The following is a 23,760-nucleotide window of genomic DNA, read 5'->3' as shown; positions in this document are numbered from 1 at the left end:
TAGACACCATGGCGACATCGTTTGTGGTGGACAGCCCCAATGTCACCTACACCCCCGATTTCATCGAGGCCCGCTACACCTACGACACGGCTCTGGTGTGCCAGGAGGAAGGCACCACAAAGGTAAGGGGGTAGGGTGGCCAAGTCCAATTCAAGAAATATCTGGGGGCTTTGGGGGTGGAGCCAGGAGTCTTTGGGGGTGGGGCCAGGAGACTTTGGGGGCAGGGCCAGGAGAAAGGTTGTGACAAGCGCGACTGAACTCCAAAGGCAGTTCTGATCATTGCATTTCAAGGGACCGCACTCCTTTTAAATGCTTTCCCTCCGTTGGAAATAATGAAGGGTAGGGGCACCTTATTTCATGGCTCATAAAATTGGAACCCCCTTGTCCAGTCCTTTTGAAACACGGAGGGTGTTTTGAGGAGAGTCATCAGATGCTATGCTGCAAATTTGGTGCCTCTGTCTCAAAAAACAGCCGCCCCAGATACCAGAAGTTCAATTCTCCATTATTCCCTATGGGAATTGGTCTCCGTAGGGAATAATGGAGTGCCCAGCAGACATTTCCCTCCCCCCTCCCTGCTTTCTGATGACCCTGAAGTGGGGGGAGGCCTTCCAAACCGGGGGATCCCCTGCCCTCACTTGGGGATCGGCAATGTTATAAGGGGGGGACATGGCAGAAAGCGGTAGTCAAGCTGCAGAAAGCGGGGCTCAGGAGGTGAGACTGGCTGCTAAACGATGGGGGGGGGGGAGGGAGAATCTTGGCCAAAGGTGCAGGGGGGAGGGGCAGGGGGAATTTGCTGTCTCAAGGAGCTGATGAGACTGATTGGCCGCAGGGCAGCGTCAGCCTGATGTGGAATGTTTACAGACATTCCACTGTTCCAGTTGCTCAAGAAGCAGAACTGTCAAAATGTCCGCAGTCCAACTGCTGTAAGGGCAAGTGGTCTTTTGGCTGCTGGTAAAAGCCCCTTGGCACAGAGTGGTAAAGCTGCAATACTGCACTCCGAGCTCTCTGCTCTCAACCTGAGTTCGATCCCGGTAGAAATTGGGTTCAGGTAGCCGGCTCCAGGTTGACTCAGCCTTCCATCCTTCCGAGGTCGGTCAAAGGAGTCCCCAGCTTGCTGGGGGGAAAGTGTAGAGGACTGGGGAAGGCAATGGCAAACCACCCCGTAAAAAGTCTGCAGTGAAAACGTTGTGAAAGCAACGTCACCCCAGAGTCAGAAACGACTGGTGCTTGCGCAGGGCACTACCTTTGCCTTTTTAAAAGCCTCACGTTGGCCTTGGGGAGATGGCTGAGTTCTCATAAAGAGAAGGAGGGGAGCAAATAGAAAATGGAGGCCGGTGGTGGGAGGCATTGAGGGCCTGTTTCTCCAGGACGCTGAGGATAGTATTCATTTCATTCATGTAATATTTTATTTAAAACACTTTTATGCTTCCTTTGCACTTGACCGAGGCACACCAGGCTGCAGTTGTTTAAAACATTTGATCCGTCAAGGTACAGTTAAAATTATACAGGTAGATCCAGGGGGGCAGCCGTGGGGCTCTGAAGCAGCACAACAAAGTTTTGAGTTCAGTCGGGCGTCTTGAAGACCAACGAGGTTTAATTTGGGGTAGAAACTTCGGCCTGCTTCTGCAGGAACACGAGAGCTGATCCCCAGAATTAAACTCTGTTGGTCTTCCGGGTGCCCCTGCTGGACTCAAGCTTTGTTTAAAATTATACTTTCCATTAAAGACACAAAAAAACAACAACTGTGAGAGCCAGTTTGGTGTAGTGGTGAAGTGCACGGATTCTGATCTGGGAGAACCGGGTTTGATTCCCCACTCCTCCACTTGCAGCTGCTGGAATGGCCTTGGGTCAGCCGTAGCTCTGGCAGAGGTTGTCCTTGAAAGGGCAGCTTCTGGGAGAGCTCTCTCAGCCCCACCTGCCTCACAGGGTGTCTGTTGTGGGGAAGGAAGGGAATGGAGATTGTAGGCCGCTCTGAGACTCTGTCCTTGAAAAGGCAGCTGCTGTGAAAGCCCTCTCAGCCCCACCCGCCTCAAAGGGTGTCTGTTGTGGGGGAGGAGGGGAAAGAAGATTGTAGGCCGCTCTGAGACTCTGTCCTTGAAAGGGCAGCTTCTGGGAGAGCTCTCTGAGCCCCACCCACCTCACAGGGTGTCTGTTGTGAGGGAGGAAGGGAAAAGAGATTATGAGCCGCTCTGAAACTCTGTCCTTGAAAGGGCAGCTTCTGAGAGAGCTCTCTGAGCCCCACCCACCTCACAGGGTGTCTGTTGTGGGGGAGGTGGGGAAAGAAGATTGTAGGCCGCTCTGAGACTCTGTCCTTGAAAGGGCAGCTTCTGGGAGAGCTCTCTCAGCCCCACCCGCCTCACAGGGTGTCTGTTGCGGGGGAGGAAGGGAAAGGAGATTGCAGGACGCTCTGAGACTCTGTCCTTGAAAGGGTAGCTGCTGTATGAGCTCCCTCAGCCTCACCCACTTCACAGGGTATCTGTTGTGGCGAGGGAACATAAAGGAGATTGTGACCGCTCTGAGTGAGATTCAGAGTATAGGGCAGGATATAAATCCAATATCTCCTCCTTCTTTACTAGAAGAAGAGCCATTCACTGTTAATGGGGCATGCCAGAAGAAACAGAAAGACAGACACATCTCCCTGGGGGAAAATCCAAAGTTTTGGTGCTGTGACCAAGAAAGCCCCTTCTTGGGGTCACGATCCCCTTAGCCTCAGGTGGAATGGGGGGGCTTCTGAAGATGACTGTGACGGATGGGAAGGAAAAGGAAAGATCCCCTGTGCAAGCACCAGTCGTTTTTACGGGGTGGTTTGCCATCGCCTTCCCCAGTCACTTTCCCTGCAGCGAGCTGGGTGCTCATTTGACCGACCTCGGAAGGATGGAAGGCTGAGTCAACCTCGAGCCGGCTACCTGAAAACCCAGCTTCCGCCGGGGATCGAACTCAGGTCATGAGCAGAGCTTAGGACTGCAGTACTGCAGGTTTAACACTCTGCGCCACAGGGCACTTTCGAGGGTGGGAGGGCTCCAATAATACTGGAGGAGGCTTAAGCAATTTCTCCCCATGAATTGGGCACCACACACATCTGGGTAATGAACATATATATATGACCATATGAAGCTGCCTTATACTGAATCGGACCCTTGGTCCATCAAAGTCAGTCTTGTCTTCTCAGACTGGCAGCAGCTCTCCAGGGCCTCAAGCTGAGGCTTTTCACGCCTACTTGCCTGGACCCTTTTTGGAGATGCCGGGAATTGAACCTGGGACTTTCTGCTTACCAAGCAGATGCTCTACCACTGAGCCACCGTCCCTCCCCGTAATCCAGGCACTGGAGTCTGCTCTATGTGGGCTTCGTAATGCCTAGAGATTTCAGCAGATGTTGCACTTACCCATTCAGTCTCCTGTCACAAGGACTTGCGTGAGGAGGGCTAGAAAGGTGGGGGGGGGATTGTTGAATTCTCTCTGTATGTTTTCTGCTCCGCCCAGAATAGCCCTGTGCTGTGCAAGCTCTTGTCTTGTGGCAGAGAAATAGGCTTGGCAGAAGGCAGCTGCTGTGCCCAAGATGGTACAGAAGCAGCCCCCTTGGCTGGAGTTCTGCTAACATCCCCTTAACTCTGCCCTTTTGTATTGGTGAGCCAGAGGAGAGGCTGCCAGTGTACACCAGGGTGTGTTTGTGTGTGTGTGTGTGTGTGTGGTGCTGTTGCTGTCTCTAAGCCCTTCAGCTAGGGTTGCCAAGTCCAATTCAAGAAATATCTGGGGACTTTGGGGGTGGAGCCAGGAGACTTTGGGAGTGGAGCCAGGAGACATCAGGGCGGAGCCAGGAACAAAGGTGTGACAAGCATCATGGAACTCCAAGGGAGTTCTGGCCGTCACATTTAAAGGGACCGCACACCTTTTTAAATGTCTTCCTTCCATAGGAAATAATGAAGGATAAGGGCACCTTCTTTTGGGACTCATAGAATTGGACCCCCTGGTCCAATAGTTTTGAAACTTGGGGGGGGGGTACTTTGGGGAGAGGCACTAGATACTATACTAAAAATGTGGTGCCTCTACCTTAAAAAACAACTCTCCCAGATCCCCTGAAACCTCCAGATCAATTCCCCATTATACCCTATGAGAATCAATCTCCACATAGGGAATAACGAAGTGCTCAACAGACACCCCCCCGCCCCGTTTCTGGCAACTCTGAAGTGAGGGATTGGCCTCTCTACTCACGAGTTGCTGCTAACTTCTTCCAAGTAACAGACACCCCATCCCAAGAGGAAGCCTTTCAATTGGAGACTTCAGCCTTTGGAGGAGGAAAGTCACATAGTGGTTTTGGGGGCGGGGCTTCCCCCCTTCGGCCAGCTGACTGGGGGCGGGAAGGAGCCTGGGAAAGCGGAAGAACCCCCGCTGGGACCTGAGGATTGGCAAGCCTACCTTCAGCTCTCCTCAGCTAATAGTGTCCAATGGGGGGTGGGGGGGTTGTTCCTCACAGGTGAAGCCCTGCTCCACGAAGCTCACCTTCCGCACGGAGAGGCACGTTCCAAAGCTGGGGGTCATGCTGGTTGGCTGGGGTGGGAACAACGGCACCACGGTGACGGCGGCCGTCTTGGCCAATCGGCTGGGTCTCTCCTGGACGACCAAGACAGGCACTAAGGTAAGTCTATGCCGTTCGCTTTCTCCTTCCCTCTCTGCGCCCCTGGAACCATAGAAGCAGGGCTTTTTTTGTAGCAGGAACTCCTTTGGCCACACCCCCCCCCCCGATGTAGCCAATCCTCCAAGAGCTTACAGGGCTCTTAGTACAGGCGGCATCAAGGGGGTGTGGCCTAATAGGCAAAGGAGTTCCTGCTACAAAAAAGCCCTGTATATAAGCACGTTCTGGCTCTTAAAAGCAAGATTGGCTGGTGCTCTCTTGAGCTCTCCACAGTTGCCAGGAACAGAGGCTGGAGTGGCAGGACTTCTTCAGGAGTGGCCCCTTCTGTTGGGGAACTACCTCCTTGCGGGCTTCTCTCCTGCAGTGCACTTTGGGAAGAGGCCAAGGGCAAAGTCTTCCAGTGATGGGTGGCTGGATTGGCTTGAGATGGCTTGTCTTCTTGTGGGCTGCCTGGGAAATTTAATTTCAGAATGAAACAGCGGCATCCCACCTGCCAAGAGGCCAGGGTGATGGGTGTAAGGCAGGGACAGCCAACGGTAGCTCTCCAGATGGTTTTTTTGCCTCCAACTCCCATCAGCCCCAGCTATTGGCCATGCTGGCTGGGGTTGATGGGAGTTGTAGGCAAAAAAACATCTGGAGAGCTACCATTGGCCACCCCTGGTATAAGGGATAAAATGAAATTAACTTTCAGCCCTCCCAGTTTGGTGTAGTGGTTAAGTGTGCGGACTCTTATCTGGGAGAACCGGGTTTGATTCCCCACTCCTCCTCTTGCACCTGCTGGAATGGCCTTGGGTCAGCCATAGCTCTGGCAGAGGTTGTCCTTGAAAGGGCAGCTGCTGTGAGAGCCCTCTCAGCCCCACCCCCCTCACAGGGTGTTTGTTGTGGGGAGGGGAAGGGAAAGGAGATTGTAGGCCGCTCTGAGACTCTGCCCTTGAAAGGGCAGCTTCTGGGAGAGCTCTCTCAGCCCCACCCCCCTCACAGGGTGTCTGTTGTGGGGAAGGAAGGGAAAGGAGATTGTAGGCCGCTCTGAGACTCTGTCCTTGAAAGGGCAGCTTCTGGGAGAGCTCTCTCAGCCCCACCCACCTCACAAGGTGACTGTTGTGCGGGAGGAAGGGAAAGGAGATTGTGAGCCGCTCTGAGACTCTTGAGTGGAGGGTGGAATATAAATCCAATGTCATCTTCTTCTTCTTCCCGTCCCCGAGTACTTTCTTTAAAAAAAGTCTGTTTGACTGCTTCAGAATCCCTTGCTGTAGACATAGTTTATCTTAATTTCTGTCAGGGCTTTTAATAATATTCTTGTTGATAAGTTGGTAAAATGTGGTTTGAATCCTCTTACTGTTAGGTGGCTCTGTAACTGGTTGACAGGTGGCAGCTAAAGAGTGCTCATGAATGGTTCCTCATCCTCTTGGAGAGCAGTGGCCAGTGGAGTGCCTCACGGATCTGTCCTGGGACCTGTTTTGTTTAATATCTTTATCAGGGATTTGAATGAAGGGAGAGAGGAAATGCTTATTACATTTGCAGATGATACTAAATTGAGAGGGTTCACAAATACAGTAGAAGACAGAAACAGGATACAGGGTGATTTTGGCAGGCTGGAAAACTGAGCTAAAACAAAATGAATTTTAACTGGGGTAAATGACAAGTTCTGCATTTAGGTAGGAAAGTCTGATGCATAATAATAGGCTGGGGGAGACTTGTCATGGCGGTAGTTTGTGAGAAAAGGATTTAGGGGCAGGGGTGTCAAACATGCCACCCAGGGGCCAGATCAGGCCCCCGGAGGGCTCCTATCAGGCCTGAGCAAATCTGCTGCCTTCTCCCTCTCTCTTGCTTCTTTCTGCGTCACAGCTTGCTTTGTCAGGCCCGCTCAATCGCACAGGAGCTACAGAGCAAAGCCTCTATTTTCTCCATTGGCTGAGGTTCCTCCCTTGGGGAGGAAGGATGGAGAGGGAGAGCTTGCTTTGCCAGGCTCTCTCAATTACACAGCAGAACTACTAAGCCAAGCCTCTCTTCCTTCTATTGGCTGAGGCTCTTCCCCCTCCTGTTCCCCTGGGGAGGAAGGGAAAGAGCCAGAGCTTCCTTTTCCCAGTTCTCTCAATCCCACGGGAGAGATAACAAGAAAACACCTTTAAAAAAAAAAACCCTCTGTGTTCAACCAATGGGTTGAAATTTAATCAAAGACCGATAGATTTTATTTACAGCAAGAGCCAGCCTCTTAAACAAAAGGGATAGCTATACATATCCATAAGAACAATCTGTAAAACATGATAAAAGTATTATAACTTTATAGTTTTCAAGTATAATTTTCAATTTTGCAATTTTCAGTTATAAAATTGAAAAATATACAGAAATGGCCATTAAAGCAAACATACTCCGGCATTTTAGGCTACTAGTAATTGTCTCATCCTAAAGGCGAACCAACCAAATTTAGCTATTTTAAGTGTAACTGCAGGATATTTGCCCTCCAGGAGTTCTTTAAGTTGGCATATTTTATGACTGCTAGTAGGAGGAGTAACCATGGAAGGTAGGACAGATTCCCTATGCTTATTGTACACCTTGCAATCATAAAAGACATGAACTAATGACTCTATAGAGCCCCGTGGCGCAGAGTGGTAAAGCTGCAGTACTGCAGTCTGAACTCTCCGCTCACGACCTGAGTTCGATCCCAGTGGAAGCTGGTTTCAGGTAGCCGGCTCGAGGTTGACTCAGCCTTCCATCCTTCCGAGGTCGGTCCAAGGAGTCCCCAGCTTGCTAGGGGGAAAGCGTAGAGGACTGGAGAAGGCAGTGGCAAACCACCCCGTAAAAAGTCTGCCGTGAAAACGTTGTGAAAGCAACGTCACCCCAGAGTCGAAAAAGACTGGTGCTTGCACAGGGGACTACCTTTTATTTAATGACTCTATGCCATCATTACAGCAAGAGCGTATATGAGGTTCATAGGGGATTTCCCTGTAACTGCAGAAGGGAGGGCGTCGCACCTCATAAGGGAGACTATTCCTCTGTATTCATGGTTTTCTAGGTGAAACAAATATGGCATGGGAGATAACCTATGAACATATGAAGCTGCCTTGTACTGAATCAGACCCTTGGTCCATCAAAGTCAGTATTGTCTATTCAGACTGGCAGCGGCTCTCCAGGGTCTCAAGCTGAGGTTTTTCACACCTATTTGCCTGGACCCTTTTTTGGAGATGCCAGGGATTGAACCTGGGACCTTCTGCTTCCCAAGCAGATGCTCTACCACTGAGCCACCGTCCCTCCCCAAACGGCTCTATAAAGGTGCGTCAAAAGAGTTTCCAGCAAAACATTAGGAAGACCTTCCTGACAGTGTACACCATTTTTAGAGTAACAAATATTCTTGTAGAAGTCTTAACAACATTACACTGATCTGAACCCAGGTTTCCTGAGTGCTAGTCAGACACTATAGCAGATAGGCTCAAAGCTCTCTGAAATGGGGAGGCTATCTGTTGTTGGGGAACGTTCTCCAGGCGATGCGGCTAGTGGATCCTCCCTGCCTCTCCCCTGATATCAGCTCTCTCTCCTTCTGGCCCTCAGAAAGCCAACTATTACGGGTCCCTCTTGCAAGCCTCCACCGTGTCCCTGGGCACTGGCCGCTCTGGAGAAGTTTTCATTCCCTTCCGGGAACTCCTTCCTATGGTACATCCAGATGACATCGTCTTTGATGGTAGGTAGATCCACTCCCTGTGGACTGACTGGGAGAAGGCATTTTCTTTCTTTAAATCGCTTCTCCAAGCCAAGCGAGCCGGCAGCTTGGAGAATGCATTTAAAGTTAAAGTAGCTTTCTTTCCACCTCTCTCCATCTCTTTGCGGCTCTCAAACATCTGATGTTTATGTCTTGCGGCTCTCAAACATCTGATGTTGATTGAGTGTGGCTCTTACGTTAAGCAAGTTTGCCCTCCTCCCCCCATTGAAGACCGACCAAAGTTTTACTCCAGATATTAATTTTAGTTATTTATTTTATCAAATTTATATCCTGCCCTCTCCTGACGGGCTCAGGGTGGCTGACAACGGTTAAAAACAACGTCGAACGTTAAAAAAACAGAAATATGCAATAAAATCATTTCCATACATTTTACAATGTATGGGGGGGCTGTTTTTTGGGGTAGAGGCACCAAATTTTCAGTATAGCATCTAGTGCCTCTCCCCAAAATACCCCCCAAGTTTCAAAAAGATTGGACCAGGGGGTCCAATTCTATGAGCCCCCAAAGAAGGTGCCCCTATCCTTCATTATTTCCTATGGAAGGAAGGCATTGAAAAGGTGTGCCGTCCCTTTAAATGTGAGGGCCAGAACTCCCTTTGGAGTTCAATGATGCTTGTCACAGCCTTGATCTTGGCTCCGCCCCAAGTTTGCCTCTCTCTGCCTCTTCCCCACAGCTTTGTTAAAGGGGCTTTTGAGAAGGGGCCTGCAGGCTGCAGGGGGGCTTTGGGCGGAGGGGCGGGCGAGAAGGCCCCCAAGATTGGCTGCCTCGGGGCCTTCACGGGGTTTAATCCGGCACTGCCTAGGGCTGGGGAATAGGGTTGCCAATTCCCAGGTGGGGACAGGGGATCCCCCGGTTTGGAGGCCCTCCCCCCGTTTCAGGGTCATCAGAAAGCGGGGGGAGGGGAGGGAAATGTCTGCTGGGAACTCTGTTATTCCCTATGGAGATTTATTCCCATAGAAAATAATGGAGAATTGATCCGCGGGTATCTGGGGCTCTGAGGGATAGTTGTTTTTTGAGGTAGAGGCACCAAAATTTCAGTACAGCATCTAGTGTCTCTCCCCAAAATATCCCCCAAGTTTCAAAAGGATTGGGCCAGGGGGTCCAATTCTATGAGCTCCCAAAGAAGGTGCCCCTATTCTTCATTATTTCCTATGGAAGGAAGGCATTGAAAAGGTGTGCCGTCCCTTTAAATGTGGTGGCCAGAACTCCCTTTGGAGTTCAATGATGCTTGTCACAGCCTTGATCTTGGCTCCACCCCTAATGTCTCCTGGCTCCACCCCCAAAGTCTCCTGGCTCCACCCCCAAAGCCCACAGATATTTCTTAAATTGGACTTGGCGACCCTACTGGGGAATGAAGCAGAGAGGCAGCAGCTGAGAGCAGCCCTGTGTCCACACACTGACTTCTGTACTTTTGAAAATTTGAGCTTGGTTCAGGTGCCTTCTTTCCCTGGTGGGTTTTGCAGGGAGATAGCTTGGCCAGCTGTGGAACAGAACCACCTCCCCCCCACCAATGCCTTTCTGCTGGAGGGCGGTTTGGCCAAATGGCTGATCCGGGCATCCCAGGCGTGGCAGGTGGCCGTTCCCAGGGGCGGCTTGCTTGGAGGGCCTCTCTTCTCCCCACCAGGGTGGGACATCTCCGGGATGAACCTGGCGGATGCCATGCAAAGGGCCGAAGTCTTGGACTGGTCGCTTCAGCAGCAACTCCGGCCGTTCCTGCAGGGCCTGAAGCCTCGGCCGGGCATCTACAGCCCGGAGTTTATCGCTGCCAACCAGGAGGAGAGAGCAGACAACGTCCTGGGGGGGACCATGGCTGAGCAGGTAGGTGCTGCCAAGGGGCCTTGGGTGAGCCGGTTTGGTGTAGTGGTTAAGAGTGCGGACTCTTATCTGGGAGAACTGGGTTTGATTCCCCACTCCTCCACCTGCACCTACTGTAATGGCCTTGGGTCAGCCACAGCTCTCTTATCTGGGAGAACCCTGTTTGATTCCCCCACTCCTCCACTTGCACCTGCTGGAATGGCCTTGGCTCAGCCATAGCTCTCTTATCTGGGAGAACCAGGTTTGATTCCCCACTCCTTCACTTGCACCTGCTAGCATGGCCTTGGGTCAGCCATAGCTTTTGCAGAATTGTCCTTGAAAGGGCAGCTTCTGGGAGAGCCCTCTCAGCCCCACCTGCCTCACAGGGTGTCTCTTGTGGGAGAGGAAGGGAAAGGAGATTGTAGGCCACTCCGAGACTCTGTCCTTGAAAGGGCAGCTTCTGGGAGAGCTCTCTCAGCCCCACCTGCCTCACAGGGTGTCTTTTGTAGGGAGGAAGGGAAAGAAGATTGTAGGCCGCTCTGAGACTCTGTCCTTGAAAGGTCAGCTTCTGGGAGAGCTCTCTCAGCCCCACCCGCCTCACAGGGTGTCTGTTGTGGGAGAGGAAGGGAAAGGAGATTGTGAGCCGCTCTGAGACTCTTCGGAGTGGAGGGCAGGATATAAATCCAATATCTTCTTCTTTTTTCTTTCACCGAGTGGCAACTCAGTCTGTGGGTTTCTGCCTGCAAGGGGTGGAGCACTTCTGGGCCTGTTTTTGAGGGATTTCCTGGGGTGGTGGTGGTCTTTGGGGGCAGGTCTTGGAATGAGCTTAGAGAAGGCGGCTCCTGGAGATTCCCCAGAACTACAAATGTTATCCAGACTCCAGATTAGCTCCCCCAGAGAAAACGGCTGCTTTGGAGTACAGAATCCCTGGCATTATATGCGAATGAGGTCTGTCCCCAAACTCCGCCTTCCTCAGCCTCCACTCACAAATCCCCAGAAATTTTTAACGTGGAGTTGGCAACCCCTAGCAAAAAAAGGGCAACCTTCTACGGCAGGAGAGCCAGTCCCTTTCTGAGGCTCCCCTTGGATGCTTTGTGGCGGGACAGAGGGTCTGAGTCTCTCCAGTTAGCTAACCCCCAAACTTTTATGAAGGAATGTTTCTTCGTAGCTCGGCTTTCCCCCCAAAGTGTTCAAAATGTTTAGTGTACACCCCTGTAAGGTAGGCCTGGTCTTATGCTCCTGGGAGGGACGGTGGCTCAGTGGTAGAGTAGCTGCTTGGTAAGCAGAAGGTCCCAGGTTCACTTCCCGGCATCTCCAACTAAAAAAGGGTCCAGGCAAGTAGGTGAGAAGAACCTCCGCTTCAGACCCTGGAGAGCTGCTGCCAGTCTGAGTAGACGAGACTGACTTTGAGGGACCCAGGGGGGGTCTGACTCAGTAGGCAGCTTCAGATGTTTCATAAGTGGAAACTGAGGCTTGCTGCAGCTGCGGAGGAGGTTTTCAACAAGCTTTATTTTGGGGGGGGGGGGGGTTATAATGAAAAGTTGCATTATGTAGGTTTAAGGCAATCCAAAAAAGCTCTCTGATTTGTGTCTTGTTCTTGGAGAGCCAGTTTGGTGTAGTAGTTAAGTGTGCGGACTCTTATCTGGGAGAACCAGGTTTGATTCCCCACTCCTCCACTTGCAGCTGCTGGAATGGCCTTGGGTCAGCCAGAGCTCTGGCAGAGGTTGTCCTTGAAGGGCAGCTGCTGTGAGAGCCCTCTCAGCCCCACCCACCTCACAGGGTGTCTGTTGTGGGGGAGGAAGGGAAAGGAGATTGTAGGCCGCTCTGAGACTCTGTCCTTGAAAGGGCAGCTTCTGGGAGAGCTCTCTCAGCCCCACCAGCCTCACAGGTTGTCTGTTGTGGGGGAAGAAGGGAAAGGAGATTGTAGGCCGCTCTGAGACTCTGTCCTTGAAAGGGCAGCTTCTGGGAGAGCTCTCTCAGCCCCACCAGCCTCACAGGTTGTCTGTTGTGGGGGAGGAAGGGAAAGGAGATTGTAGGCCGCTCTGAGACTCTGTCCTTGAAAGGGCAGCTTCTGGGAGAGCTCTCTCAGCCCCACCAGCCTCACAGGTTGTCTGTTGTGGGGGAGGAAGGGAAAGGAGATTGTAGGCCGCTCTGAGACTCTGTCCTTGAAAGGGCAGCTTCTGGGAGAGCTCTCTCAGCCCCACCCACCTCACAAGGTGTCTGTTGTGGGGGAGGAAGGGAAAAGAGATTGTGAGCCGCTCTGAGACTCTTCGGAGTGGAGGGCGGGATATAAATCCAATATCTTCTTCTTCTTCCACTGCTGCTCTGTCAGGAATGAACGAATCCCAAAAGTTCAGTTGCTGACGGCGAGCAGTGCTTCGAAATACGCCCAAGGAAGGCTGAGCCGCTTTTGCTGAGCAGCTGGGAGTTCCAGGGGTTTCTGTTGCAGTGTCTTCTTTCTGGCCAGCAGCTGGTCCCAACCTGTCCAAAGACGTCCACTCTGTAGCCAGAGCCTAACACTCTGAAATCCCCCCTCCCGCCCCTGCAGGTGGCTCAGATCCGCCACGACCTCCGGGACTTCAAGAACTCTAGTGGGGTGGACAAGGTGATTGTCCTCTGGACAGCCAACACGGAGCGGTTTTGCGAGGTGCAGCCCGGCATCAATGACACGGCCGCCCACCTGCTGCAAGCCATTGAGGTGAGGCCGCCCCCCCCCGGTCTCTTCTGCTCTCCGTTGGGCTCTTGTGTTGGCTTTTGCCCAAGGGGCCGGATACCCGCTGCAGGTTTAAATGCATTCTTCTGACCCAAAATGGTGTGGTTTCTGGCTGAGACGCTCTTCTTGGAGAGCAGCGCTTCACAAAATATGGGTCTCCATCGTCAGCTACAACCACCTGGGCAACTAAATGTGAAGACAGATTGAAGGAGCTGGGGATGTTTAGCCTGGAGAAGAGGAAGCTGAGAGGTGATAGGATCACCATCTCCAAGGACTTGAAGCGCTGTCCTATAGAGGATGGTGTGGAATTGTTTTCTGTGGCCCCAGAAGGCAGGACCAGAACCAATGGGTTAAAATTAAATCAGAAGAGCTTCTGGCTCAACATTAGGAAGTACGTCCTGACCGTTAGAGCGGTTCCTCAGTGGAACAGGCTTCCTCCTTGGGAGGTGGTGGACTCTCCTTCCTTGGAGGTTTTTCAACAGAGGCTAGATGGCCATCTGACAGCAATGAGGAAGGATCCTGTGAATGTAGGGGGAGGGGTTGTCAGACCCAGAGTCAAGGAAAAGACAATTGAAGTTCAAGATCTTTATTCCAGCTTCATGGGCATACACATGCGTTGTCAGAACTGACCTCCCTGTCAGTTCCCCCATCTTATAAACCTTTGCACTGACTGTTATAATTCAAGCCAAAGCACGCCAAGCAAAAGCGGGGGTTTTGTGCGGGGTTTTTGCTAAGCTCTCATCAGTGCAGGTGCCCGCTATCAGTTCATGGTTCTCATCTCCTCCAACTCTTCGACCTTGGTTACCTAGCAACTAGCCACTTCCCAGACATGCCATCCTCCCTCCAGTTAAGCAACAAGTTACAGTTATATCAAAGGCATAGCAAGCGTAGCATAGCATTGAAGCACAGCATAGCATTGTACAATTGAATACACATGACAAGAGGAAGAAGATGGAGTGACTCTTGACAGGTGTTTGTGGGTTTCCTGCATTGTGCAGGGGGTTGGACTAGATGACCCTGGAGGTCCCTTCCAACTCTAGGGTTCTTTGATTCTCCTTCCTTGGAGGTTTTCCAACAGAGGCTGGATGGCCCTCTGACAGCGATGAAGATCCTGTGAATTGAGGGGGAGATGTTTGTGAGTTTCCTGCATTGTGCAGGCGGTTGGACTAGATGACCCTGGAGGTCCCTTCCAACTCTAGGGTTCTATGATTCTCCTTCCTTGGAGGTTTTCCAACAGAGGCTGGATGGGCCATCTGACAGCGATGAAGATCCTGTGAATTGAGGGGGAGGTGTTTGTGAGTTTCCTGCATTGTGCAGGCGGTTGGACTAGATGACCCTGGAGGTCCCTTCCAATTCTAGGGTTCTATGATTCTCCTTCCTTGGAGGTTTTCCAACAGAGGCTGGATGGCCATCTGACAGCGATGAAGATCCTGTGAATTGAGGGGGAGGTGTTTGTGAGTTTCCTGCATTGTGCAGGGGGTTGGACTAGATGACCCTGGAGGTCCCTTCCAACTCTAGGATTCTACGATTCTGGTCGGCCTGTCCTTGGTTAGAAACCACCTGGTGCTGCACCCCAGGACTACCGAGGCTTCTTGCCTAAGACAACGGGGTGAGAAGTGGTGTACTTCCCTGGGATTGCCTGGGATTGGGTGGTGAGAACCAGAGAGGATTGTGAGGCACTCCAAAGGGATCTGTTGAGGCTGGGTGAGTGGGCGTCAACGTGGCAGATGAGGTTCAGAGTGGCCAAGTGCAAAGTAATGCACATTGGGGCCAAGAATCGCAGCTACAAATACAAGTTGATGGGGTGTGAACTGGCAGAGACTGACCAAGAGAGAGATCTTGGGGTCGTGGTAGATAACTCAGTGAAAATGTCAAGACAGTATGCGATTGCAATAAAGAAGGCCAACGCCATGCTGGGAATTATTAGGAAGGGAACTGAAAACAAATCAGCCAGTATCATAATGCCCCTGTATAAATCGATGGTGCGGTCTCATTTGGAATACTGTGTGCAATTCTGGTCACCGCACCTCAAAAAGGATATTATAGCCTTGGAAAAATTCCAGAAAAGGGCAACTAGAATGATTAAAGGTTTGGAACACTTTCCCTATAAAGAAAGGTTAAAACGCTTGACGTGACATGATAGATGTTGACAAGATTCTGCATGGATTGGAGAAAGTAGAGAAAGAAGTACTTTCTCCCTTTCTCACAATACAAGAACTCGTGGGCATTCAATGAAATTGCTGAGCAGTCAGGCTAAAATTGATAAAAGGAAGTACTTCTTCACCCAAAGGGTGATTAACATGTGGAACTCACTGCCACAGGAGGTGGTGGCGGCTACAAGCATAGCCAGCTTCAAGAGGGGATTGGACAAAAATATGGAGCAGAGGTCCATCAGCAGCTATTAGCCACAGTGTGTGTGTGTGTGTGTATATATATGAGTGTGTGTGTGTGTGTATAATTTTTTTTGGCCACTGTGTGACACAGAGTGTTGGACTGGTTGGGCCATTGGCCTGATCCAACATGGCTTCTCTTATGTGACACAGAGTGTTGGACTGGATGGGCCATTGGCATGATCCAACAGGGCTTCTCTTCTGTTCTTATGTGACACAGAGAGTTGGACTGGAGGGGCCACTGGCCTGATCCAACATGGCTTCTCTTCTGTTCTTATGAGACACAGTGTTGGGCTGGATGGGCCATTGGCCTGATCCAACATGGCTTCTCTTATGTTCTTATGTGACACAGAGTGTTGGACTGGATGGGCCATTGGCCTGATCCAACATGGCTTCTCTTATGTTCTTATGTGACACAGAGTGTTGGACTGGATGGGCCATTGGCCTGATCCAACATGGCTTCTCTTATGTTCTTATGTGACACAGAGTGTTGGACTGGATGGGCCATTGGCCTGATCCAACATGGCTTCTCTTATGTTCTTATGCTGTCCCCTGAAGCTTTTTCGTCTTCCCCGCAGTGTGACCGAGAGGTGTCGCCTTCCACTCTCTACGCGGTGGCCAGCATCCTGGAGGGGTGTGCTTACATCAACGGCTCCCCACAGAACACCTTTGTGCCAGGGGCTGTGGAGCTGGCAGTCCAGAGAGGGGTCTTCATTGCAGGAGACGACTTCAAGTCCGGCCAGACGAAGCTCAAGTCCGTCCTGGTGGATTTCCTGGTCAGCTCAGGGCTTAAGGTTAGTGTGGAGGAAGGTGGGGTCACGGGGGGGTGTGTGTGTGTGTAGGTGGATGATGCCCACCTCTAGGTACTCTGAACAGGTTGCAAGAGCCCTGACGTTGTCTCCCAGCATTGGGATTCAGAGCCTGGCTGCCTGTAGTCACCCTGGCTCAGGGGTGGCCAAACTGTGGTTCGGGAGCCACATGTGGCTTTTTCACACATGTGGCTATTGAAGCCCCCACCGCCCCATCAGCTGGCTTGAAGAAGGCATTTGTCTCCTTAAATCACTTCTCCAAGCCAACCAGTGGCTTAGAGAATGCATTTAAAGTTGCTCTCTTTCCACCTCTTTCCCCAGTTTGGTGTAGTGGTTAAGTGTGCGGACTCTTATCTGGGAGAACCGGGTTTGGTTCCCCACTCCTCCACTTGCAGCTGCTGGAGTGGCCTTGGGTCAACTATAGCTCTCGCGCGAGTTGTCCTTGAAAGGGCAGCTGCTGTGAGAGCTCTGTCAGCCCCACCCACCTCACAGGGTGTCTGTTGTGGGGGGAAAAGGGAAAGGAGATTGTAGGCCGCTCTGATTCTCTGTCCTTAAAAGGGCAGCTTCTGGGAGAGCTCTCTCAGCCCCACCCACCTCACAGGGTGTCTGTTGTGGGGAAGGAAGGGAAAGGAGATTGTTGGCCGCTCTGAGACTCTGTCCTTGAAAGGTCAGCTTCTAGGAGAGCTCTCTCAGCCCCACACACCTCACAGGGTGTCTGTTGTGAGGGAGGAAGGGAAAGGAAATTGTAAACCGCTCTGAGACTCTGTCCTTGAAAGGGCAGCTTCTGGGAGAGCCCTCTCAGCCCCACCCGCCTCACAGGGTGTCTGCTGTGGGGGAGGAAGGGAAAGGAGATTGTAGGCCACTCTGAGCCTCTGTCCTTGAAAGGGCAGCTTCTGGGAGAGCTTTCTCAGCCCCAACCGCCTCACAGGGTGTCTGTTGTGGAGGAGGAAGGGAAAGGAGATTGTAGGCCGCTCTGAGACTCTGTCCTTGAAAGGGCAGCTGCTATGAAAGGCCTCTCAGGCCCACCCACCTCGCAGGGTGTCTGTTGTGGGGGGAGAAGATATAGGAGATTATCAGCTGCTCTGAGTCTCTGATTCAGAGAGAAGGGTGGGGTATAAATCTACAATTCTTCTTCTTCTTCTCCCTCCCACATCTATCTTCCTTCCGTCTTGTGGCTCTCGAATATCTGATGTTCACGTCTTGTCACTCTCAAACATTTGACGTTTATTCTATGTGGCTCTTACATTAAGTAAATTTGGCCACTCCTGCCCTGGCTGGTAGCTTTCTCGCTCTCTTTTTAAAAAACATTTTAAATGGTCTTATTGAAATTGAACACAATATTTGCAAAATACAACACATATCTTTCATGTTACATCTTAAACTGTCGGAGCTTCATTTTTTTCTTTTAACATAAATAGTTACTACATTGACGAAATAATATATTCGCATGATATAATAAAATAATATACAATAATATACAATATATAAAATATACAATATATAAAATATGCAATATATAAAATATACAATATATAAAATAATATACAATAATATACAATAGCTGTGTGGCGTTTTCGACTGTTTAAAAAGAGAAAAGAACACTTTATGTTGCTCAATATTGCTTATTCCTACTCCAATAAATATTTTCAATACAAATACGATTTATTAATTGGGATTTCACCTTGAGAAATTAAGAAATCTATTATTGGAAACCTTGCTTCAAAATTTGTCATGGAAGTATTATTTGTTAAATTTTTTGTATTCGCTGTTATTTTGCTCATAGTGTACGTGCGCCACAATTTTTCTTTTATCCTTCCAAAGTGAAGCTATTGTTGCTTTCACAGCATAAAGTAACAACCCTGGCTAGTAGCTCCGTCAATCTGTCCAGTCCCCTGTATAAGATGGCCGAGGCAAGTGAAGAAGATTGAAGATATTGGATTTATATCCCGCTCTCAACTCCGAAGAGTCTCAGAGCGGCTCACAATCTCCTTTACCTTCCTCCCCCACAACAGACACCCTGTGAGGTGGGTGGGGCTGGAGAGGGCCTTTCAAGGACAACCTCTGCCAGAGCTATGGCTGACCCAAGGCCATTCCAGCAGGTGCAAGAGGAGGAGTGGGGAATCAAACCCGGTTCTCCCAGATAAGAGTCCGCGCACTTAACCACTACACCAAGTGGATAGATCAGGTACAGTTCTGTCCTGTATCACAGGGCTTCCACCAGCTTTCTTGAGGTCTAGAAACTTGGCTTGGGTGTACCTTTTCTTTCACTGACAAGGGCCGGCTTCCCTCCTTTCCCCGCAGCCCGTCTCCATCGTCAGCTACAACCACCTGGGCAACAACGACGGCTGCAACCTCTCCGCGCCTGCCCAGTTCCGCTCGAAGGAGGTCTCTAAGAGCAGCGTGGTCGACGACATGGTCCAGTCCAATCCCCTCCTCTACGGGCCAGGGGAGCGGCCGGATCACTGTGTGCGTGGGGGGCCGCCAGGCAGAGTCTGGCATGAAGTCAGGGCAGGGAGGGGGGGATGGCTTGAGTGGGGAAGCCGCAGGGTCCCCCCCCCTCCCATTTTTATGTAGGATTCTCTAGCTGCCAGGACCGCGGAGGAAATACTGCGCCCATTGTCACCAAGCCCCTCTCCTTAAAAGCACAATAATCAAAATTTAACTATTAGACAAATATAAGTATTTACTCTCATAGTCATATTTGTTACAGTCATTAGACCATCCGTGTAGAGAAGAAGAAAAAATACAAAAATACAAAGCAGAAGTTAAACAATTAACAGTATGCATTCTTACATACAAGCAGAGAGATATGAAGTATACCAAGTGTTCAAATCCAGTATTCAAACCTGGTTAATGTAAAAGGTAAAGGTAGTCCCCTGTGCAAGCACCAGTAGTTTCCGACTCTGGGGTGATGTTGTTTTCACGGCAAACTTTTTATGGGGTGGTTTGCCATTGCCTTCCCCAGTCGTCTACGCTTTCCCCCCAGCAAGCTGGGGACTCATTTGACCAACCTCGGAAGGATAGAAGGCTGAGTCGACCTGGAGCCAGCTACCTGAACCAGCTTCTGCTGGGATCAAACTCAGATCGTGAGCAGAGGGCTCCGACTGCAGCACTGCAGCTTTACCACTCTGCGCCATGGGGCTCTGGTTACTGTATTTACTCTCAAATTCAAACAGTACTAAATTTTAATATAATAGACAAGAAATTATATAGGAAAAGATCCATCCACAACGCGCGCCACTCCTACTGTACTTTCTGTGACTAACGTCCAAATGTAATAAAGTTTATTATGGAAAGTCTGACTGGAGAATTGGTCCAAAAATTGTTTCAGGCCCAATACCCCTTCTCCCAGGGACTGTCTTCTCAAATAATGATTGCTGTAGGTAAGTAGTGTTGAAATTCAATTGTTACTCTTCCATTATGTACCATTTCCCCTGCCTTACTATGTTGTTGGTTTTTTTTATAAATATTTTTATGTTTTATTGACTCTTATACAATTGGCCATTACAACATATGAATGTTGGAATTACAAATAACCCTTCCCCCCCCCCAACCCTCCCCGTCTTCTCTTAGTCTTTTCCCCTCAGCCAAGGGCACAGAGTCCTGATCTTCCACTGAATGTCCTTCCTTGTTTCTCCTGAGATCCACTCTAAATAAGGGTTCCATCTGGTCTCGATTTCCTTGACTTTATCTTCCCACGTGGAATCCTTGTTGATTGTTGCCACGATGTCAGACTGTATGTAATCAAACAAATAGCTGTGCCAGATTTCTATTGACCATTTACTTTTATCTTTCCACCCCAAAGCGATGACCGCCTTCCCCGCTAGTATCATTCTGCCTTACTATGTTGTATTTATAATTCGTTATGGAACGTATCTGCAAATTCCCTTCATGTCGCTTTCTGAGTACGTTTTGGTTATCATGTAATAGAACTGGGCTAAAAAAGTAAAGGTAGTCAGTCCCCTGTGCAAGCACCAGTTGTTTTCGACACTGGGGTGACGTTGCTTTCACAATGTTTTCACAGCAGACTTTTTACGGGGTGGTTTGCCATTGTCTTCCCCAGTCATCTACACTTTCCCCCCAGCAATCTGGGTACTCCTTTGACCGACCTCGGAAGGATGGAAGGCTGAGTCAACCTGGAGCCAGCTACCTGAACCAGCTTCCGCCGGGATCGAACTCAGGTCATGAGCAGAGAGCTCCGACTGCAGCACTGCAGCTTTCCCACTCTGCGCCACGGGGCTCTACTTTTTTGGAACTGGGCTCAAAGCCTGCAAACTAATCTCGCTCCCCTGCTTTTCAAAACCACAGGCTGAGATTTCTTGTATATGCTATTGGAATTTAGGACGGTTTGGATTTGATAGTAAATGCTGACATTTGTTTAAGAGTTAATTCTTGATTATTGTGCTTTTACGGAAAGGGGTTTGGTGACAACCTGTCCAAGTGCGGCCTGAGAGTCTCCTGGAAGTAGACCCCGCCCCCCCATCCAGAGGACAGAGACGAGGGGTCCTCCAGAGAAAAAGGCTGCTTTGAAGGGAGGGCTTTGTGGGTGTACCGAAGTCCCTCCCCGGGGTCCATCCCCAAATCTCCAGGAATATTCCACCCTGCCTCTTCCCTCTCCAGGTGGTCATCAAGTACGTCCCCTACGTGGGGGACAGCAAGCGGGCCTTGGATGAGTACACGTCAGAGATTGCCTTGGGGGGCACCAACACCGTCGTGATCCACAACACTTGCGAGGTGGGTGAGGAACCACGTGGCAGCCGGGGGGGTGGGCAGGGAGGGAGAGGAAGGAGGGGGGCTTGGGGGAGGCCACAGAGCTGTCCAACACCCCCCCCCCTCCCAACTTGTACTGAACCGGGACAGGGTGGAGGGAATGATTAGGGCGGAGGTCCCTTCTGATTCTGAACCAGGCGAGCCAGTTTGGTGTAGTGGTGAAGTGTGTGGACTCTTATCTGGGAGAACTGGGTTTGATTCCCCTCTTCTCCACTTGCAGCTGCTGGAATGGCCTTAGCTCTGGCAGAGGTTGTCCTTGAAAGGGAAGCTGCTGTGAAAGCCCTTTCAGCCCCACCTGCCTCACAGGGTGTCTGTTGTGGGGGAGGAAGGGAAAGGAGATTGTAGGCCGCTCTGAGCCTCTGTCCTTGAAAGGGCAGCTTCTGGGAGAGCTCTCTCAGCCCCACCTGCCTCACAGGGTGACTGTTGTGGGGGAGGAAAGGAAAGGAGATTGTAGGCCTCTCTGAGACGCTATCCTTGAAAGGGCAGCTTCTGGGAGAGCTCTCTCAGCCCCTCCGGCCTCATTAGGTTGTCTGTTGTGGGGGAGGAAGGGAAAGGAGATTGTAGGCCGCTCTGAGACTCTGTCCTTGAAAGGGCAGCTTCTGGGAGAGCCCTCTCAGCCCAACCTGCCTCACAGGGCATCTGTTGTGGGGGAGGAAGAGAAGGGAGATCGTAGGCTCCTCTGAGACTCTGTCCTTGAAAGGGCAGCTTCTGGAAGAGTTCTCTCAGCCCCACCTGCCTCAGTGGGTGTCTGTTGTGGGGGAGAAAGCGGAAGGAGATTGTGAGCCACTCTGGGTCACTTCAGAGAGAAGGGCAGGGTATAAATCTGCAATTCTTCTTCTCCCCCCCCCCCTCCAGGACTCCCTCCTGGCCGCCCCCATCATCTTGGACCTGGTGATCCTCACTGAGCTCTGTCAGCGGATCCGCGTGGGGGTGGAGGGCGAGACGGAGCCGCAGCCCCTCCATAGCATCCTGTCGCTGCTCGGTTTCCTCTGCAAAGCCCCCTTGGTCCCTCAAGGCACCCCGGTGGTGAACGCCCTCTTCCGCCAACGGGCCGCCCTGGAGAACTTCTTCAGGTATGTGCGGCAGTCGCCGTGGTTGCTGGGTTGGAGCCCCGGGCCAGGAGAAGATAGGTAGCCCCCCTTGCTGCTGGAACCCATTTCCGCACAGTAGAAGGAGATGGGCAGCAAAGAGAACCCGTCCCCCCCATCCCAGCAGTCAGTATCACAGTCCCAGTTCTTGCTTCTGTGCATCACGGAGGGCTGAGTCTTTGCAAAATGCCCACTTCTTAAGTTAGTTTATGAACATATGAAGCTGCCCCTCCTCCTCAGACTGGCAGGGTCTCAAGCGGAGGTTTTTCACGCCTACTTGCCTGGACCCTTTTGAGTTGGAGATGCCGGGGATTGAACCTGGGACCTTCTGCTCACCAAGCAGATGCTCTACCACTGAGCCACCGTCCCTCCATCTCTATCACCTACTGCCTGGACCTTTTTGAGTTGGCGATGCCGGGGATTGAACCTGGGACCTCCTGCTTACCAAGCAGATGCTCTACCACTGAGCCACTGTCCCTCCCCTAAAGGTTGACTCCGTAGTGCTGAACATATGAAGCTGCCTTATACTAAATCAGACCCTCGGCCCATCGAAGTCAGTCTTGTCTACTCAGATTGGCAGCCGCTCTCCAGGGTCTCAAGCAGAGGTTTTTCACGCCTACTTGCCTGGACCCTTTTGAGTTGGAGATGCCGGGGATTGAACCTGGGACCTCCTGCTTACCAAGCAGATGCTCTACCACTGAGCCACCGTCCCTCCCCATATATATGAACATATGAAGCTGCTTTCTACTGAATCAGACTCCCCTGGATCCATTAAAGTCAGCCTTGTCTCCTCAGACTGGCAGCAGCTCTCCAGGGTCTCCAGCGGAGGTTTTTCACACCTACTTGCCTGGACCCTGTTTAGTTGGAGATGCCGGGGATTGAACCTGGGACCTTCTGCTTACCAAGCAGAGGCTCTACCACTGAAGACCTTCAGTAGAGTCCTGAGACCTTGGGGAGCTGATGCCAAGTTCTGAGTAGAAAAGACTGCCTCAATGTTTGGTGTAGTGGTTAAGTGCATGGACTCTTATCTGGGAGAACCGGCTTTGATTCCCCACTCCTCCACTTGCTGCTGCTGGAAGGGCCTTGGATCAGCCATAGCTCTGGCAAAGGTTGTCCTTGAAACAGCAGCTGCTATAAAAGCTTTCTCAGCCCCACCCATCTCACAGGGTGTCTGTTGTGGAGGAGGAAGGGAAAGGAGATTGTGAGCCACACTGATACTCTGTCCTTGAAAGGGCAGCTTCTGGGAGAGCTCTCTCAGCCCCACCTGCCTCACAGGGTGTCTGTTGTGGGGGAGGAAGGGAAAGGAGATTGTAGGCCGCTCTGAGACTCTGTCCTTGAAAGGGCAGCTTCTGAGAGAGCTCTCCCAGAAGCTGCCCTTTCAAGGACAGAGTCTTAGAGCGACTCAAGGACAGAGTCTCACTGATTCCCCCCTCCCCTTTCTGTCTTGCATCAGGGCCTGCGTGGGCCTTCCACCCCAGAACCACATGCTCTTGGAGTACAAGACCCAACAGCCGTGGGGCTGCACCAGGCGCCCCTCCTCCGCGTCCACCCCACCTTGGCCTGCCTCTCTCCCAAAGAAAGCCCCACATGTCAACGGCTTCCTGTGCCCCCAAGAAAGCGATGGGCCTATGCCCCCCGGCCTGGCTGCAGGACACGCTCGCTGATGGGACTCTTCCGTTTCTCTTGGTCTGTCTTTGCTGTCTTGTCTTTTTTGTACTGAGTAGGTTTAGGAAAGGAAGGAGGAACAGTGCATCACTAAAGGTGGGCAGAATAACTCCCCCCCTCTCCTTTTGAAAGGCATTTATTCAAAATGAATGTTCAACTCTGAAATAATAAAGTTTTGGAGAGAAAAA

General features: G+C 51.1%; 1 protein-coding gene across 1 annotated transcript; it reads left to right on the top strand.

The window, feature by feature from the left end:
• On the top strand, nt 1–23,760 carry ISYNA1 (inositol-3-phosphate synthase 1). Its single transcript, XM_060232763.1, has 10 exons — nt 1–122; nt 4,472–4,633; nt 8,177–8,306; nt 9,968–10,161; nt 12,686–12,835; nt 15,819–16,034; nt 18,351–18,515; nt 20,670–20,783; nt 21,675–21,892; nt 23,361–23,760. Exons 1-10 carry the CDS (start codon nt 9–11, stop codon nt 23,569–23,571), a joined length of 1,674 nt encoding a protein of 557 aa, XP_060088746.1. The 5' UTR covers nt 1–8; the 3' UTR covers nt 23,572–23,760.

This window comes from Heteronotia binoei, chromosome 2 (genome assembly GCF_032191835.1).
Source record: "Heteronotia binoei isolate CCM8104 ecotype False Entrance Well chromosome 2, APGP_CSIRO_Hbin_v1, whole genome shotgun sequence".
NCBI classification, from domain to species: Eukaryota; Metazoa; Chordata; class Lepidosauria; order Squamata; family Gekkonidae; genus Heteronotia; species Heteronotia binoei.
The sequence above is the reverse complement of the archived record's forward strand: the minus strand, read 5'-3'. Positions and strand labels throughout refer to the sequence as shown.

Bases quoted from the DNA above. Each gene is read 5' to 3' on its own strand.
- ISYNA1 (XM_060232763.1), top strand. From the start codon at position 9: ATGGCGACATCGTTTGTGGTGGACAGCCCCAATGTCACCTACACCCCC. The intron at 4,634-8,176 runs GTAAGTCTATGC...TCTGGCCCTCAG, and splicing joins CGACCAAGACAGGCACTAAG to AAAGCCAACTATTACGGGTC. The intron at 12,836-15,818 runs GTGAGGCCGCCC...TCTTCCCCGCAG, and splicing joins ACCTGCTGCAAGCCATTGAG to TGTGACCGAGAGGTGTCGCC.